Below are 16,225 nucleotides of genomic sequence, written 5' to 3' on the forward strand. Positions count from 1 at the left end.
TCTTTGTATTTGGTGACATCCACCTAATGGACATCTCCTATATAATCTTTGTATTTGGTATATATGGTCATATCAAACATATTATGACCAAATTTTAACAAATTGATAATAAAATTATGCAAAATATTGCCATTTTTCTCAATAATGAACTGGCTCGCGCGGTACTTAAAAAGACGATTTACAGGATCGGGCAGAATCGGAGGTATAACGTATAGGATCGGACCTTTTAGTTATCTGTTATGTATTTAGTTGGATTATATATGGTCATATCAAACATATTATGACCAAATTTTAACAAATTGATAATAAAATTATGCAAAATATTGCCTTTTTTCTCAATAATGAACTGACTCGCGCGGTACTTAAAAAGACGATTTACAGGATCGGGCAGAATCGGAGGTATAACGTATAGGATCGGACCTTTTAGTTATCTGTTATGTATTTAGTTGGATTATATATGGTCATATCAAACATATTATGACCAAATTTTAACAAATTGATAATAAAATTATGCAAAATATTGCCTTTTTTCTCAATAATGAACTGACTCGCGCGGTACTTAAAAAGACGATTTGCAGGATCGGGCAGAATCGGAGGTATAACGTATAGGATCGGACCTTTTTGTTATCTGTTATGTATTTATGCTCGAAATCAAACTAAATACATCACGATTAATAAAAAGGTCCGATCTTGTGTGTGAGCAGCCCGATTCTGCACGATCCTGTAAATCGTCTTTTGGTCCGGTGCGGGCAGTACGTTGATGTGAAAAAGATTCAATAATTCATAATTTTGTTATAATTATGCAATAATGTTTTAAATATGCCAGTTTAAAACCAAAATAAACATATCACTAATAACTAAAAGGTCCGACCGTGTCCGTAAGCCGCCCGATCCTGTAAATCGTCTTTTGGTCCAGTGCGCGAAGTCAGTTTAGGTGGAAAATACTCAATAATTCGTATACTTTTGTTAAAATTAAGCCATAACGTTTAAAATATGATCGTTTAAAATCAAAATAAATGCATTAGCAAAGCATAAACGGTCCGATTCTACTCCGATCCTGCCCGATTCTGCCCGATCCTGCCCGTTTCTGCCCGATCCTGCCCGATCCTGTAAATCGTCTAACCGAATTATGAGTTGTTTAAACCGATGTCCATTAGGTGGATTGGATTTTTAGCCAAGGTAGGTAGGGTCCACATGTCTTTTCACCTGCACCGACCTTGACACAATGCATGTGCTCTGTAAGAAAACAGCTTAAAAAATGTGAAGTCTCTGCAATGTGAAGTAATTATATAATCAGATGAGGCCGTTTTCATTGAGTTTATTGTGTTTAACGTCGTGCAATATGACGTTTACATAACATATGATGTTGCATCATGTTTACGGAACACGTGGTGCCAACATGCAGGTGCCGGTTTCTAATAATCCATATATAGTTTATATAAATTCCACCCAACTACTATATAAATAGACGAGATAGCGTCTTAATAACCTTGTCTATTTATATAGTAGTAGAGTGGATTTTTTATATATTATATATAGATATTAGAAACTGGACACATGTGATGGTGCAACCGGTTGCGCCAGTCACTGAAGAACTGTTGCATTTGATATACATGTATAGTGACAGGTTCAAAGCCGGTTCTGAATATAGTGTATTTTCCCATCATAAGATAATTTTTGTTTGTTTGTTTGTTTTACGTGTGGTAGAAATCTAGTACGGCACCGTCACAGGTCCGGTTGCGCCAGTCACTGAAGAACTGTTGATAGAGAGAATACATGGTTAGTATCTTAAAATATAATCTGTATTTTTGGCTCGGGACAGAAAAAAGTGGCTCGCCACTTTTGTCTTTCTTTACCCTTGCCATAATACAGCTTATATTTTAAGGCACTGACCATGTATTCTCTATGTATACAATGTATATAGTGACAGGTTCAAATCCGACTCTTGAGTATAGTGTATTTCCCATCATAAGAACATTTTTGTTTTTTTGTTGTTTTACGTGTGGTAGAAATCTGGTACATATTGTAGAGAAAACTGGTGTAGGGTTCTCACCAGCCTTCTCTAGAAGACTAATGAATGCTCCCGTATCCCAAAACCCATACAATACAGTGACGAGTACTCACGTTTAGTGGCTGTATGTGTGCATTGCAGGGTTCAGGATCAAAGAGACCGCTCTCTGACACCCCGCGGGATTTTATACTAGCTCACGTGCGGAATGAGCTCCAACCAAGGGAGATAACTCCCCCGATTTTCACTACACTCCTCCCTGTTTTATGAAGGCCCCCTCCTGGACTCTGTACACTCCCTGGGAAGAATTGGTGGGTGTCCTAGCATTCATGGATCCAATGGCATGGAGGGCTCCAGATTCTAGGGTTGATGATCTTCCGAGGGACGACGAGGGTGTGGGCCTCCTTAAGCTAGATCTAATCCTATGTCTGTTGTCTAACTCCCATGACTGGAAACGGTGCACTTTGGAACCGTTACTCACATGGGAGATTCTTTCAGAATAGCCGAGATCCTAATTTCTGAAATTCTATTTTTGTTTTACTAATAGCAGCTATGTATATAACTGCTGTGTTAGACGACGGTCAGAGGGTTTTTATCCTCAGACTTCCTAACTAACATTAAACTCTGAGTATATATTTAAATATCCAAACTTAAGGGAGTTGGGGTTGTTCCGAAGGCCCCAGCCTGAGAAAACCCAGGGGTTCCTTGAACAACCATTTACTGTTTTATGTGGAGGGATTTTATTGAGGGTTAATGCAACTTACTTCATGAAATTATACCTGCTGAGATGAAGAATAACTATTTGTGCAACTGATATATGTACAATATTTACATTCCCCTATGTGAGGAAAGGCTTTAAGTTGCTTGTTAAGTCCCAGCCCCACTCGGATGAGGGTTCCACTACTAAGTGGTAGGCCCCAGTACCCGACGGTTCTATGGGCAACACTTAAGCCATAACTGATCCTATATACATTAGATGTATTTTGACCAATTAAACCAAAACTGATAGTTTCATAGGATAAAAATACTAGGAGTGTAGTCACTCCATTCCCTCCCCCCTTTTATTGGAGAGCACTCTTGATAAAAAAACTACTTATACTAGAAGTGTACTCCATTCCTTACCCCCTCTCTTAAGATGAGGTGTGCTCTCTGTGACCAATGGCTACCTGATGACCTGATCGAATTTTAATTATATGTATTAGTTCTCAGGGGAGGGTCTCTCAGGTAAGCTATATACCTGTCTCCACAGATTCCTCCCTCTCCACCTGAATACTCAAGGGGGGAGCCTGCGGTTATCACCAGCCTTCTCTAGAAGACTACTGAATGCTCCCGTATCCCCAAACCCATACAATACAGTGACGAGTACTCACGTTTAGTGGCTGTATGTGTGCATTGCAGGGTTCAGGATCAAAGAGACCGCTCTCTGACACCCCGCGGGATTTTATACTAGCTCACGTGCGGAATGAGCTCCAACCAAGGGAGATAACTCCCCCGATTTTCACTACAATATTCTGGTGTGTGAACATTTGATTGTGTGTTTTTATGGTTTTTTTTACATTTATTTTTTTTTTTTTTTGAAGGCACGAGATCGCCATGACACGGACGTTTGACGTTTATGACTGGATAGTGTTTGTTGGGATACTGCTAGTTTCTGTCGGGATTGGTATCTACCATGCCTTGGCAGGCGGTGGACAGAAAACTACTGGAGAATTCCTGATGGGCAACAGAAAGATGAGCATGATACCAACTGCTCTTTCCATCCTAGTCTCATTTCAATCTGCCATATTAATTTTAGGTGCCCCGGCAGAAGTCTACACCAAAGGAACTCAGTATTATTTATATACTTTTGGACAAATGTTTGCAGTGTTGTTGGCGTCCGTTGTCTATGTTCCACTGTTTTACCCACTAAAACTGACCAGCATGTACGAGGTAAATTATTAATACAGTCAAACCTGCCTTAGCGACCACCTGAATTAAACGACTTGCTTTCATATGCGACCGTATTTTTTCCTCCCAACGTTATTTACTATACTAGTGACCTGGATTAAGCGACTACCTGTCAGACGCGACTAACGACCATCATTTCCGTGTCCCAAATGCTGAAAAGCGACTTTTTTCAGCGACTTTCCGAGTTTTAAAACGGAAGCAGAAGTCCTAATCAAGAAGAAACAGGACGAACTTGTCTGCTTTTAAAGATTAAAAAATACTTCAGAAATGCATGAAATGTCTTATTCTGTCTCAAAAAATGTATTGAATTTATTATCTTTGCCCTGATAACACCCAAAAACGAACGAAACTGTACTTTACTTCTAAAGAATGAAAAAAGGAGATGGGATATGGCGAAAAAACGTCCTCGCCATTCAGACGATTTTCACGAAATTTTGATAGATATAAATAAAAACATTTGCTTGGGAAGTATGAAAAAGAGTGAATAAACAGTCAACTTACTGTTTAACTGAAATTTATGTTCTTTTTGAGACATTAGGAATTTAGGACAGATATTTGCCAGTTAAAAACGGGCTTGACTTTTTACTCAAATACACTCAAATATACTCAAATACACTCAAATATACTCAAATACACTCAAATACACAAAATAAATACTCAAATACAAATAAAATTCACTTCTATAACATCAATTTGTATGTAATGTGATCATTAATTTGTAAATATTACGACATAAGGCCTGATAAAAACCAAAACCAAACAAACAACTTTGCAAGGGAGGTAACTCCTTTTCCTATACAACCTATCATACCTATTGAAAACGTCAGTCTGGTTTTCTTTAATGTTTTTTAAGGCCTGACTCTTTCCTACAAATATATTTGATTATTATTATTATTTATAAGGATGTTAGTCTGCCTGTCTCTTTCTACTAAATATATCGAATTACATGTAATATTGTTACTCAATCAAATACTCTAGATTTCAATACATAAACTATAAAATGCCATGTATGCAAAGAATATTTACTCATGCACAAATATTTTTTTAGTTGAGGAAATAGACTTTTTGTCAGGTTATAGTCACTTTCAGCATTAAACTTAACACCAGTGTGACACCCTTTCATTACCTGGACAGTTCAGTTATAGCCTTAGGGGGTATCTTTCAATACACTGGTCAATTAGTGTAAGTTACACAGGCGTGTCAATCATCTCCCAAGGTGTGAAAAATTGATCTACAAATATTTTAGAAATAACATCCATATCTGTGAAAGTGTTGAGGGGGTGGAGTGATTTATAAAATCTAACTAAAATGTGGCAAACTAATATTGTCCAGTAAATAAAACCAAACAATATATCACACAGAAACTTGATCATGTAAACCATGGCCATATTATAATGTTCATAATCTAATTACTCATCACCAAGTTAAGGTAATAACATAAATTGAAGTCATACAACACAACCAATATGACTTTCAACATTCTTACATATAATATTGGTTGTATTATATCACTTCAATTGTTTTTGCGTAACCACCCTAAAGAAGATTTTCATTTCCTTTCGACATTTAATAAATGGAAAGCAATGCAGTATACATGTATTATAAGGAAATCATTACAATAATGTGTTTTGGGATTAATTTTCAAATGTTTCTAACAATATCTGCATCATCCTACAGAGTACAAACACCTTTCTGAAAATGACAAGTAATAAATATTGAAGATCTTTACAACATGATTTAGGATTGCACAAAAGATACATGATATTAATATCTTTCAAAATAAATTAAGAGATGGATGCTGTATAGCAAAAACCAATAATAGTTGTTTTATCCTAGGATACGTGAATGATGCTCAGGGACTTAACACAGTGATCAAAGGACCAAAAAGCAACCAAAAAACTAATATCAGATCAGTTGATGTTAAAGGACTAGTTAATAGATTATATCCATAAATCATCATACTGTCACTATAGTAACGCACTTCGGTACAAGTAGTATTTCCTAAAACTTAAAGAAAGGTCAAATGTTTTAAGTATTTATTTATACAAAAAATGAAAATCTATATGGAATAAAGATTTTTTGCCATCATCAGATGGAAGTACATCAACAATTCCTATTTATCTTTTAGTCTGATCAGGAAAACAAAATGGCTCTAATGCAGTCTGCCCACCATAGGTTTCGACAATTAAATCTGTTATGATACATTTCCTAAAGTTTTTCTTAAGATCTATCTTAGACTTCATATGTAGGTTTCCAATATAATCAAATGAATTCAAGTAAGAGGGGAAAGAAGGGAAAAGTAGAAAAGAGATTAATCTCAATGGTGGACGCCAAGATCCCCTGGAATCTCTTGTTATACAGCTGATGGTTTATGATTATTTCTGATGCTTTTTTAAGTCTGATTTAAGCAATGATGAAATCCTGCTAAAGATACACGGACATGTTGATTTCATTTGGAAGTCGATTCTAATAATCCACCTATTGCTCTTGAGATATAATCTAAATTTGATATAATTCATTCTAAAGTTGATCAAATATCTCTTCATACTACAGGTATTTTACAGTAATATTCATATGTAATGCTATCCACTCAGTGATTGAGATTTCAGTAGACTACACTCGCTTTGTGGATATTGACAACTTGGCTATCATATTAACAACATACTACATGTAATTTAATTTTAAAATTATAACTGAAATTTTATGACAGCATGGCACTAAAAGTCGTCTGGAAAATTTTTAACAGTTTATCGAAAAATTATTACGGAAAATACTAATTCATTGCCTTGACTTTAATTTTCAATGAATTAATTACTCAAAGATTGAAATATGGATTTGTGAGGGGAAAAAATTCAATAAAAATGAATTGTTTTACAAAATACCACAAATTTGACAACAATTTTATACAGAGAATCAAACACAGTATAGAAATTCTTGTAATTAATATTAAGTATAACTATCTAGTATGAGTATTTTTGCATTTGTGAGTAGATAATCCGGATTTCAGTTTTCCTGCTCCTTTTTATTTTATTCGCGCCCAATGCGTAAACAAAAATTGAGTCGTGAATGGGGTATTTTGATTATCATTTTAAAATACTTCTTGAGAAAATAAATAAAAAATATTTTACATGTGACCTCTATATATACCAAAGAATAATATTTTGGGTCCATTATATAATAAAAATATTGATTTCAGGTCCGTTATCGACCATTTCTACAAATCAACTCTGACGGCAATGGGGTCGTAAATCGGATATTTTGGCAATTATTTCAAAATACTTCTAGTGAAAATTAATCTAAGATATTTTACATATGCCCTCTATAGAAACCAAAGAATACCATATTGAGTCCATTCTCTTATGAAAATATCGATTTCGGGTCCATTATCGGCCATTTCTGTAATTCAACTCTGACGACAATAGGGCCGCGAATCGCGAATGATTAAAACATTGATTTAAACTACTTCTCGGTCAAATAAACCCCTTATGTTTTGCATATGATACAGTTGAGCATTTCAGAACAAATATTTGGCTCTGTTCTCTGAAAAAAAATGCTAATTTAAGCCCCATTTCCCAACGTTTCGATAATTCCAAGTCAATTTCGGTAAAGCCTAAATATCCCAACCGACCTAGGTATCATAGTTCGTAAGAATCACCAAGATCGTATATTAACGACCATGTTACGCACAAAATAAGGTTATGTGTGTGAAATACATTTGTATTTGAGTATATTTTTGTGTATTTGAGTATATTTTATGTGTATTTGAGTGTATTTGAGTGTATTTGAGTATATTTTAGTGTATTTGAGTAAAAAGTCAAGCCGGTTAAAAACGTCTCCATCGTTATGAAGGAAATGCAGTTACGTGACTAATAATCCGGACGGAAGTCCGGGCCAGGAATTCAGGAATGCAAAAATGTTTTTTTTTTTTTTTTTTTTTATGTAAATGTATCCAGTACTGGAAATAATCAAATTAGCCATTCAAATTCTTTGATTATTTTTTGTATTTAAAAGAAAAAAAAAATTATTGTAACATGCTAAAAGAATTTATATATATATATACATGTCCGTTTCACGGTTATCCAAGAGTTTTCTCCCCTGTAACGTTTTTCGCCCTATGTGCGCAGGTGCAGAATGTCATGTCGCTTCCGGATAGTTTACCGGATAGTTGTCAAATGCAAAATACATTTATACATTGTGGTTGTATATTAATACAGTACAGAAGATAAAACATATCAATATCATTCAGAACCTGTTATCTGACAATCACAATTTATTTGACTTTGACTAGAAAGATACCTCGGATAATCATACAAAAGAAATATTTTATAAAACAACTTCCAGTAGTTAAGAAATATTAAAACTTTGGACCACCTCTCACCTTTGCTTTAAGTTGTTTAACAGCACCCATTGGAGCATTATCAAACGTCCGCTGTCTGTTCAGAACAAGGTAATTATATAAGGCATCTTCTAGAAACATAGGTATCTGCCTAACATTGTCGGTCCAGTTCTTCAATGTGGATGGGTGGGGTAAAATTTCGCCAAGAGGGGACACGAACTTACGGGCTTGGTAGAGAGTGGATTGTCTTTCATCTTCCCGCTGTAGTATATCTTTCCGTCTGATACCAAGGTTCAACACACCTTTCGCACGTTCCTTTAATTCAGCTGATCGTCCACTAACTGGCTGGTCATGCTGGCGCAAAAAACTCTTCAATTCTTGAACAGTAAGCCGATCAATTGTCTGCAGGTTCACGTCTTCATTCTCTTTGTTTATACTGTTGCTACGGTCCGCCATTGTTTACTGAACTATCCGGAAGTAATGCGAGACGTACTGCCCTCTGGCGGTACACAAGGGGGATAATAACCGTGATACGGCCTAAAAGAAACTGAATTAAATTAAAAAAAATAAATATTGTACTACATATGTAGAAATGGGGATATTTTTATATATTGTCCATTATTATAAGCATTTTATTTCATTAAGTGAATGGTGATTTTTCTTTCTTTTCTTTTTTTTTTCTTTTTTTCTTTCGTTTTCCTCAAGAGGTCTCTTACAGATTTGATTATATTCACAATCTTAATTGATGACTGAGGTAATTCCTTTTCATATACATGTATGTACTTATACTTGTAGCTGATAAATATTACATATGTGGCAGAATAATTATGAACTTTCCTTTTTGGGTCATTTTCTTTGAACCTGGATTAAGAGACCACCTGTCATATGTGACCTTTTTTACTGACTCCCTTGGAAGGTCACATATGACAGGTTCGACTGTACTGTATATATTTTTTAATTTTTTTTCATAGTGTAATTTTTCGGTCGGCTGCAAGAGTGATTCTGTAGAGCCATTGAAAACTACTGTTTCATCTATACGATTATTAAAAGAAAAAAATTATCAGTCGTGCATGCACATATATACAAACACATACTTGTGCACACATTCTTCATACACATATTAAGTATTAATACTTCAGGCTGTCAGATATTTCCCTTTAGCCTACAACACAGGCATTCATATGTATGCGAAGGGTGGTTAGATGGCACAGAGATAACACACTTGCCTTTCACCTAGGTGGCCAGGGTTTCGATTCCCTGATCAGATGTAAAAGGTACATGTAATGTATGGGGTCACCTGCTCGACCATGTAGGTTGTCCCACGGTAAGATCCCTTGCAAGCTTCCATCTGGAACAACAAGTGTGATTAATATGAGTTAATATACATTTGTACATGTAACTTGTTTCACAATTTTTGTAAAAAAAAAAAAATTATATTATACTTTATCAATTGAAAAGATAATTATATAAAACCTCAAGTCTGGAATAGGCCTCAATTAAAGAATAAAGACAAGGGAATGAAGATGTCTGGCAGAAAATTCAAAAACTTTCTGCCCTTGTGTTTGAATTTAGAGGGGGATCTCAATAAATGCATTACAATGGTGCCGTGACATCATTGTATATTATTGCTGTGACGTCATTGTATTGTTGCTGTGACGTCATTGTATTGTTGCTGTGACGTCATTGTAATGTATTGTTGCTGTGACGTCATTGTAATGTATTGTTGCTGTGACGTCATTGTATTGTTGCCATGACATCATTGTTTTGTTGCTGTGACATCATTGTAATGTTGCCGTGATGTCATACAATTGTTAAGAACATGCGAACTAAGAGCAGGTGCAGCTTGTCTCAACTGTATTAAGTAGTAGATAATGCTCACATTAATGTAACGTCATCATTTTACGTTGAGTAATCATATCGTAAATGATGACACGATTTGATAATGAGATGATTGACTTTTGTAGTTCTTATGAAAAACTTCAATAAAAACTTAAATTTGCTTGCAGGTGTGTGAGAAAAATAATCAAACATGGGTCTGTTTTGCAAACAAGGATATCTCAACCTGGTTGTAAGAGTTTGGCCGGCCAGCACTCTGCAAGCCTCGTGCTGACTGGCCAAACTCTTACACTCGGGTTGAGATATCCCTGTCCACGGAACAGGCATCATGTTAGAGATTCTATTAATCTCACAACAGTAAAATTAGAGGATACATCTGCGCTTGCCTCTGGGTAAGATTTTTAGGTTTCTGAAGACTACCAGTCTGATCTCCTTAAGTTACTGCTAGTATTTATGTTGAAGGAATCTTGCCCTGTATACATACATGTAGTTTTACAGTGGGATATATGAATCATTTCCTTTGTTTCAGTACCTTGAACTTCGCTTTAATTCGCGAGCTGCTAAACTAACTGGGACCTTCATCAACATAATATCTACAGTAAGTCTAGTGCTGTTCTTAGTGGTTTTATGTTTTGCTAAAATTAGATACCATGATTGAAAAAAGTTTTGAGAAATAAACATACAATATTTCCTTGCAAAAATTAATCTCTCGACAGTAGGAATTGTTGGGGAATATAGATGAATATAAGATATTCTTAAATACATAAGGTTATTGCAGCTCAGAAAAATTGTGATGTTTGTTCAAATGAATGACCTTGACCTACTTTATAGATTTTTCACATGTACAACAAAATGAAATCTTCACATGAAAGTCATTTATGGTTATAAGGTCATAGACCTTAATTGATGTTGAGTTTGTTCATGATAAATTATTAGTTGGAATACTTTGATGGTCACAGATAGTTAATGATTAACAGGCCAGTGGTAAGCTAACATACCCATTCTGCCTCTTGATACTGGATTATACTGTATCAGTATGTTATGTTAATTAAAAAAAAAATATTTTCATGTCTACAGTTGATATACTCAGGGATCACATCATTTGCCCCTTCAACTGCTCTGCAAGCAAGTGAGTAACCTTTATGAAATGTGTTAGATTATGAAGTACATTATATGGTATACCGTATATCGTTTTTTTTAGCGTATGCCAAATTTCGCGTTTTCTGTACAGAATGACACGTTTTATTTTTAGCGTATTTCATTTTTAGCGTTTTCACAACGTGTAATTCAAATTTTAGCGTACATGTGTTTCATATACAACAAAAACGAATAAGTACAGTAACAATAATTTATCTACACGTTTGTTTGCTTCAGCAAACTCAGGTCTGTCCCTGATCGGATTTTCTTTGTCCTTCAAGGGAGCTAACTCTTACTGTAAAATGTGACCAATTTTAGCGATATCTTATAATTCGCGACCGAGTCTGGTCGCGAAAATAGCGAAAATTAGACACTCGCTAAAAAAAACCGATATGCGGTATTATCATGTATGGAATTTTATATAATGTGTGTTGTGTCATTTATTCCATGTTTTAGTGACTGGCTTCCCAGAGTGGGCTTCCTTTGTCACCATCGGAATTGTATGTACCCTGTACACTTGCCTGGTAAGTTGTGTTTGTTAACTTATTAGTCCCCTGCTGTTTGAAAAACGGGGGGACTATAGGTTTACCCTCCGTCCGTCCGTCTGTCACACAACAGTTGTCCTTCTAAAGTACTACTCCGATTTTAACTAAACTTGGTATACATGATCAGTATAACATGTAGTTGTGCATCCCACATTTTTTTTTTCTTTTCGAAAAACCATTTTTCAAAATGGCCGCCGGCTTCTCATTGGTTGAGGATTGTCCGGACAACTCCTCCTAAAGTACTACTCCGATTTTAACAAAACTTGGTATACATGATCAGTATAACATGTAGTTAAAAATGGGAAATAAATAGGTACACTACAAGTTCAGGCAGGGGACTTTGTATTGCTGTTGCAATACTATCAATCCTTGTGTTAATATATAACAGAAGGTGGAATACCCTGACATTGGACTCCTGCTGCACAGATATATTTTACCAATTTGTGTGAAATTAGTGAACATGAGTCTCTGCAATGTTTAACAAAATAAACCAAATAATTGGAAAAACATTATTTTTTTAGATGCAACATTCTATGAATCATTCTTTATACTGAAAGTTATCAAGCTAGACTCCATATATATACAAATCTTACGTTGTTTTCAGGACATCATGATATAACCTGAATGCCTTTGATTATATTCATTTATGCAGAGTTATTCTGAAGACATACATGTACGTACAATATGTACACCATTTACAATTCTTTGACAATTAGTTTGTAATACAAGATACATCATCATAATTATACTTTTCTATAATTAAAAACAGTTATAACAGTGGTTTACGGTGTTGAATTATCTCCCTTTGTACACCTACAGGGCGGACTGAAGGCTGTAATTTGGGTGGACGCGTTTCAGTTCCTGATCATGATGTCCGGTATTCTGGTCATCATTGTCAAAGTAAGTAGATACTGCATGATGTCAAACAGTCACATTTTCATTAAGTTTTAAACTCTTGTTTTGTGTAATGTTATGATGTCACTTGACCTGGCATTGTTATGATGTCACTTGACCTGGCATTGTTATGATGTCACTTGACCTGGCATTGTTATGATGTCACTTGACCTGGCATTGTTATGATGTCACTTGACATGGCATTGTTATGATGTCACTTGACATGGCATTGTTATGATGTCACTTGACCTGGCATTGTTATGATGTCACTTGACCTGGCATTGTTATGATGTCACTTGACCTGGCATCGTTAAAGGTTGCGATAGGTCAGTCAGTTAGAACCTCAGGTGGTGGTGTTATTTCCAAGGTTTGGTGCTTCCTACCATTCCTACCATTGTCTGTATGTGTTTCTTGTTTCTTGTGAAATTGAGAAACTGGCCGGTCTAAACTGTCATGATCGTGACCTTGGGCAAGATACTTTACCCTAATTGATCTGGATGTTGTTTAGTGGGGTAGTCACCAGCTACTACAAGGAAACCCTGCCTTAAAATGACTGGCTGTTTATGGGGTGATAAGCCTATCAAAAAAAAAAAAAAAAAATTATGCAATACTGTATAGCTGAATTTTATCAGAGTTTTATTTCAAATTCAAATTTTCAAAGTTTGATATGTATATTTACATGTATTACTGATCTAGTCAGAGTAAATTTTCTCACTCTTTAAAATCGAACTTGAAGCTTGTTACTATGATATATTTTTTTTTTTTTTTATATTTCTTTTATTTTTTAAACATTTTGCATGATAAACATCAAATAGGTTACATTTCACAAGTACATTTATATAATTAACCGCTCACAAATTTTCTTCATTTTTTCATTTGAACAGTTTAACTGATCACACTAATACTTATGTTAGATCCAACCCACCTTACATTCACACTCGCATACAACATGAAGACATACAGAATCAGACAAAACACAAAGAAACAGCAGAACAAAAATATAACACATATAAAAGAGCTATAGTAAAGAAAGAGACAGAAAAGAGGGAGGGGGGGGGGGGGGGGGGGGGGGGTTGATGGTCATGGAAAAGATAGAGAGAAGATCGGGGGATATTAGGGTGAGAGGTGGTCAGACTTTCGGTTTATACTGTATATAAAAAATATTAAATTTAACGTTTTTGATCAGGCAAGTTCAACAAGTTTTAACCATTTTTTCCATTCATTATTTAAAACATTGAGGTACTGTTCACCTTTTCCCTGAGCAATATACTTTAGGACTTTGTAATAATCTTTTATCAAATTTACCATTGCCATAACATTTAATGATTTATGAGCGCACCTGGTTTGGTACAGATATTGTTTAAAAATTAAAATAATTTCATTATCAACTTTATTATAAATGCCTTTATGTTCAAATAATCCAAAAATCATAGCTTGTTTATTAATTGCAAAAGGAATAGTAATGATCTCTAAAAGTGATTCAAAAGTGAACAAAAATTGTTGAACTTCATTACATTCCCATAAAATATGGGTGATTGTCTCCCTTTCACCATTACAGAATGTACAGTTAGGATTATTTGTTAGGCCAATCTTGTAAATAAAAACATTAGTGGTTAATATGTGATGATTTATTCTAAACTGTAGCCATTGTAGTTTTGTATTTTTTGTTATTCTAAATGGGAGAGAGTTTATCTTTTTCCATGCATCATTATTAAAATCAAATATATTTCCCCACTTATTTTGAGCTAAAACAATGTTTTCTTGTTTTATAAGTACATAATATAGTTTGTAAAAATCTTGAGACCCCTTTTTCTGTTTAAGAATAATTTCTAAATCTAAAGGGATGATCGGGTATTGTGGGGTTCTATTTAGGATAGGATAGTTATTAAGGAACTCTTTTATGCTTCTAATTACTCCATGATATTGTAAATAGTTAGCTATGTTCCCATATATATTGCAAAATTCTTCAAATGAAAAGAAAGAACCATCACTTTTATCCTTAATTAGGTCATTAATTATTATTATTCCTTTCTTAAACCAGTTTGGAAAAAAGATTACTTTTTTACCCACAATTATATTTTTATTATACTATAACGGTGATTTAAGAATAGAATAACCATCTTTCTTATATATTTCTTCTCTTACTCTAAGATTATTCCAGGCTTTAAAAACATCCACCCAAAAAACATTTTTACAACAAGTCAATATTTTGTCAAGATATTTCCTTCCAGAAACAGCCAAAAGGTTAAGGTTTATTCGGGTCTTAAGAATTTCTAACCATTTCCCTTTTGAATTGAAAATCCTTCTTATCCATCCTATCTTTAATGATATATTTTGTATTAAACTACATATATATTGTACTTGTAAAGTGGCTAAAAATGTATTAAAGCTGAAATCACTTCTGAGGTGTTGGTTTTTGATAACCTGTGTTTTGTATTTTCCCCACAAAGGGATGTTGGATGTTTATTACCTATGTATTTTATTTTCTCCACCAGGGGGTGCTTGAGGTTGGAGGGTTCGGTGAGATGTGGAAAATCAATCAGGAATGGAACAGAGTAAACTTTTGGAAGTGAGTAAATCGGATCAAGACTATTAGTATACTCAGTAAAATGTTTTTGAGATATGAAACAGGAAAATCATTAAATTTTACTCGCATATTGAATAATAAGAAGAATGCCAACACATATTTTTGCCTAGAAACAATCAAGACCAGATAAGGCTGCAGCTATGAAGGTCAAATATAGGGGTCAAAGGGTAAGTTCATTACTTTATGATGTAACACAGCATATCATTGGTCAAGGAGCAGGGGCAATAATGAGGTGTATTGGCCCCCAAAAATGTCCATTTATAATTTTATCAAGATTCTTGTTTCATGTATACTTTCTATCAATAGAGTACTTGGTAAGTAAAAATATGCAAATAGGGAGAAAAATTGTGACGTCATGACGTCTAAAAACTGGCGGGAAACTTCACGTTATTTTACAAATTTGTGAATTATGATGTTATTTTTGATGTTCACATCAATATCTAGTAACCTCCGCATGCTAGTACCAGTGTTATGTATATGGTGTTACTGGTCTGTGAGATATCTTATAGTATTATGGTCTAAGGGGAAATAACTCCATTCCGGATATTGTTGTTTATTTCTAATTTTGTTTTATTAGTTTGTACTTGATTCCGGATATGTTGGTCCAAGATATGTTTTATAAATAGTTGAATAAAATGGCGACAACGTATCAAGACGCTGGTCCTCTTTATTAAAATATATATTCCTCTCACAGCCTGTCAGCAACGACATATTACATGGTGGAGAATCCAAAGGTGAACAGATATACTCATTAATTACTGCTAGGTAAGTCAGTAAGTAATTTAACGAGTAACCTTTGATGATGTGATGTGTTTGTTAACCACGTGTTTCATGACAGTGATTTCTCTATTTAGTAAATTGTGAACTGAACTACAGTGCATTCCGCTTAATCGGGTTGCCTATTTGCGGGGGCTTTTTACCCCATTAACCGACTT

At 34.7% G+C, this 16,225-nt stretch overlaps 1 protein-coding gene across 1 annotated transcript; it reads left to right on the forward strand.

Annotated features, from left to right (window-relative positions):
• Window positions 1-1,124: 1,124 nt before the first annotated feature.
• On the forward strand, window positions 1,125-15,895 carry LOC117321212 (sodium-coupled monocarboxylate transporter 1-like). Its single transcript, XM_033875678.1, has 7 exons — window positions 1,125-1,179; window positions 3,589-3,937; window positions 10,657-10,725; window positions 11,205-11,256; window positions 11,721-11,788; window positions 12,629-12,709; window positions 15,199-15,895. The coding sequence occupies exons 2-7, from the start codon at window positions 3,602-3,604 to the stop codon at window positions 15,274-15,276; spliced, it is 684 nt and encodes a 227-aa protein (XP_033731569.1). The 5' UTR covers window positions 1,125-1,179; window positions 3,589-3,601; the 3' UTR covers window positions 15,277-15,895.
• The last annotated feature ends 330 nt before the right edge of the window (window positions 15,896-16,225 follow it).

Source organism: Pecten maximus, unplaced genomic scaffold (assembly GCF_902652985.1).
Source record: "Pecten maximus unplaced genomic scaffold, xPecMax1.1, whole genome shotgun sequence".
NCBI lineage: Eukaryota > Metazoa > Mollusca > Bivalvia > Pectinida > Pectinidae > Pecten > Pecten maximus.